The sequence below is a fragment of the Fulmarus glacialis genome, unplaced genomic scaffold (genome assembly GCF_000690835.1).
Source record: "Fulmarus glacialis isolate BGI_N327 unplaced genomic scaffold, ASM69083v1 scaffold40342, whole genome shotgun sequence".
NCBI classification, from domain to species: domain Eukaryota; kingdom Metazoa; phylum Chordata; class Aves; order Procellariiformes; family Procellariidae; genus Fulmarus; species Fulmarus glacialis.
Genome location: NW_009197911.1, coordinates 1 through 3,791, shown reverse-complemented (window position 1 = coordinate 3,791; position 3,791 = coordinate 1). Strand labels below are relative to the sequence as shown.

Here is a 3,791-nt window from a genome sequence, read left to right as displayed (position 1 = left end):
AAGAGATAGGAAAATCCTTGGGCATATGTCCAGGGCCAGCATTGGCAGATTCAGCCAGGGTTCCTCCACTGTCTGCTGCCAGCGTGAGGCCCTTCCAGGAAGGGCTTTGATCTGAGCATGTAGAGCCCTGGCTGGACCTACTCCTGGCATCATTCTCCCAGGAGGTGGATGGACCCTGACACAGGCTATTTCGTGACACCCACCAACAAAGGGAGAGACCAGTCTGGGATAAGTGATCCCACCTCAGCTAGCCAATCCTGGATTCTCCTTCTTCTCGGAGCACTGGAGAACGTTGATGGAAATGACCATCCCATAGTCCTGAAGGCCCAGTTGTAGGGGAACTCTCCAGCCAGCCTGAGAGCAGGGAAGAGGCAGGTGGAGATAGAAAACCATGGAGAGCTTCTCCAGAGAAAGCTCCTCTGCGTACCAAAAGTGGTGGGGTTTAGAGTGACATTTTTCTTGGAGCCACAGCTGGACTTGCACAACCAGGGGAGGAACTGAAATTTTGTTAAAAGGAGCTGTGCACATTTCTAGCCCCAGGTAAAAGGAAATGTTTGGAAATGTGACCCTCCCTCTGGGCTTTGAAACCAGAAGGCAAATCAAAGGAATGCAAATGTGTATGTTTAAAAATAGGCAATGATTGTTCCAGCAACCCTGGGATAGCTGGGGACCCAAGAGGAGATTCTTCTGGTGCCTGAGGAGCGCGGGTCCGCACCGCACAGACACCACATCACTTCTGGCTCTGTATAAAACAGGGGAAAGTGAGGGACAGCAAGTGGTGACATAGCCCAGGTGCTTGGACGCACCTGAAGGCTATTCGGGTCCTTTGTTCCTGGAGGGCAGAAAGCCCTGCTCTGAGTGGTCATTGGTATGGACCACCAGCCTGGTCCATACCAGGTCCATACCTGGTGCTCAACCCTTGGAGACTCATCTCACGGTTTAGAGGCAAGTGGGGGGACCAGTAATACGACGGGGTATGAAGATGATGTTTAGGGCCAACCAGATCTGAGGAGGAGGCAGAGACATCACAGGCACCTTACCTGCTCTGATAGCTGAGTTTTCCAGGCATCAGCCTTTCGGGTCCTATCAAATCCAGCCCATTGGCAGTGAACTTCCTCTTCAGGGAGTTGCCTGGAGGGCTGCTGGTCTCCAGACAGGTCACCACCGGTAACTCTGTCTTCCGGACGCTGCTGGGGGCAAAAGCGCCATCCTTCATCCCCACCATGTTTTGATAGATGTCAGTGACTGGCTTTTTGCGTAGGTTGTTGAGGCCCAAAGCTGGGTTGCTCTCCTTCTCTTGGGACAGCCATTTCTCCTCTTCTTCCTGCCTCAGCATGGCAGGGTGGCTGAGCTCGGAGGCTGGCTCATCTGTGACACCTTTGGACCAAGGAAAACCTGTCTTCAGAACTGGTACCTTCAGCAGCCCTGGTTTGGTTGGCTCACTGGGAGGTTTGGCTTGGGGTGGCGTGGGCATGACAGAGCCCACGAGCTGCTGGGCTTCTGGCTTGCTGGAGGACATCTTGCTTTCAGTGGAGCCGAAGGTGTGCTCGAAGAGCAAGGGGTAGTAGAAGCGGGGAAGGAAGGCTGAGCGCTCGGGGCTCTGCAGAGGCTGGAAGTGGGAGGCCTGTGGGTGCATCAGCTGGGCCGTAGAGGCCAGGAAGGGCAGCTGAGCCAAGTGCGGGTGTGTCGTAGCACTGTTGGCCATGGTGGGGCTCAGGTAGGAGAAGAGGCTGGGGTTTAATGGGTAGTTAATACCCAGCAGTGAGAGGTTGAGGCCCTGAGGTTCATGGTAGTCACTGTAGGCTGGAGGGGGGTAGCACGGGATGATGTTGCTGTCGGTACAAGGTGGGGAGACCTCAGGTGTGTTCCTCCTTTGCCCATTTGCCACCAGCTTCCACTGCTCCATGAGGATCCCGCTGCTGGCCAGGCATTTCTTTGGCAGTTTGCAATGCTTTGGCTTAGCATCTAGGTCTGGGGAGGCCATTTCCCTGCTTTTCATGACATGGTTCTTGAGGGAGAAGACATCCGTGATGATGAAGTCGGGCTCCGCCTCCTTGCAAGGCTTGTCTCTCCTGTTCTTGAAACCGAAGACCAAAGTGTTCACTTCTGGTTCAGCTGGGTCACCCTGGCAACCTGCTTCTTCGTTTTTCTCTTTCTTCTCCCCGGCATCCATCTCCCTCAACAGGCCAGCAACATCCTCCTCCTCCTCTTGGAATGGGCCACCTTCTTCAGCAGCCCCTTCAGCAGGCAGGATCTCCACCCCTGACATCGGCTTGTCCTCATGGCCATCCCTGCCGGAGGCCTGCTTGGTCCTAACCGACCCTCCCGACGTGGCCGAGGAGTCGCAGGTCTCCGGCTCGTCCCGCCGCCCGTGCAGGCGGGAGGTCTCCGTTGCGTGCAGGAGCCGCAGCTCCGGGGGGAGCAGATTACCCTTCTTGTAGGGCCAGTCGGACTCTATGAGGAGGGAGAGGGAGTTCTTGCACAGGCTGTACTTCATGTGGTTGTAGAGGTGGGACTTCTCCATGCAGGTGAAGGGGCACTGGAAACATTTGTAGTTGTACGGCTTGCCCCATGGCCTCGGGATGTAGTGAGGCTTTTTCGGCTTCCTCTCCTTGTGCTTGTAGACCGAGGTCAGCTTGCAGCCCATGTCATCCTTGGACATGGTGGCAGGTGCCTGGAGATGGCTCCTTGTGGGAATGGAGGGGCACGGCGCGTGAATCTTCCCACACCTCTCCGGGAACCACTGTGTGCCCTGGAAGAAGGACAGCATGGAGCTGGTGAGCTGTGCCTGTGGCTCCCCGGGACGATGGCTCTGCTCCATGGGCACCTCCTGGCCCCAGGGAGCAAAGCAGCTGGGACCTCGCTTTGGACCTCCCGTGTTTGGGATCTAAACTCAGGCCAGTGATGGCATTTTTGCCCAAACCCTACTGGGGTGCCTGTACATGCTGGCCCCATTTTTAACCCTCTTCTGTCAAACCACCCCAGAGGAAAAGGAAAACAAACACTATTCAAGGCGTTGAAGCTCAACCACCTCGAGCTGACATTGAAGCTCCCAGGCAACCTGCCCTCCCAGCCCCAGCCCAGGGACAATTCCTCTGCTGAGGGCAGGGAATGGAGGAGAAACCTGCCCACAGCCCCAGGCACTGTGCTGGGCATGGACTTGTGCGGCTTTGCCGTCTCCTGGGGTGCTCTCTGGCAGTGCCGGAGCCGACCGAGATGTTCCAAAGCTCATGCACCAAAGCTGGTGCAGAGCTGGGCTAATGCAGGTACCTGCAACCCTGCGCGTGAGCGTGCAATCGTGGTGCAAAGAGGAAAGTTGGACGGACAGACTGGATGGGGACAGGCTGCAGACTGACTGCCTTTAGCCCGGCGTTGCTGCTGGAAAGGCGGTCCTGCCTCCCCGGCTGCGCAGGGCTGACACTGTCCTGTGCCAGCAAGGGGTAATCCGGCCTGGAAAACCAGTCTGGGCTAAAACACACCTCCCCACTTCCAGGTGTCTTCCCCGAGATCGAAATGTCTGGGAAACGTCCCCCACAGCCCCCCGACGCAGGGCTGGCCCTTCTGTGCTTCCCACCGCAGCCTCCCTGAGGTCGGCTGTCGCGCCTGTCCCGCAGCCCCTCACCCCGCGGGAGCGGGCAGGGGAGCGCAGCACCCCGACTTCTTGCCTCCCAGAGGAGCCGGGTCTGCAGAGGCTCCATGCTCCCAAAATTGGGCTCCTCCACAGATGGCCAAGCAGCAATCTCCTGCAGTCGCAGGGCACCCGATGCCGATGCGCACGCCTGCGTCACCCC

General features: G+C 57.5%; 1 protein-coding gene across 1 annotated transcript in view; it reads right to left on the bottom strand.

Moving 5' to 3' along the window:
- Positions 1 to 2,662, bottom strand: part of PRR35 (proline rich 35) — a 3,621-nt gene extending 959 nt beyond the window's left edge. The window contains exon 1 of the mRNA XM_009572721.1: positions 1,041 to 2,662. Coding sequence (XP_009571016.1) covers positions 1,041 to 2,662 — 1,622 coding nt within the window. The remainder of the gene's footprint in view (positions 1 to 1,040) is intronic.
- Positions 2,663 to 3,791: the final 1,129 nt, after the last annotated feature.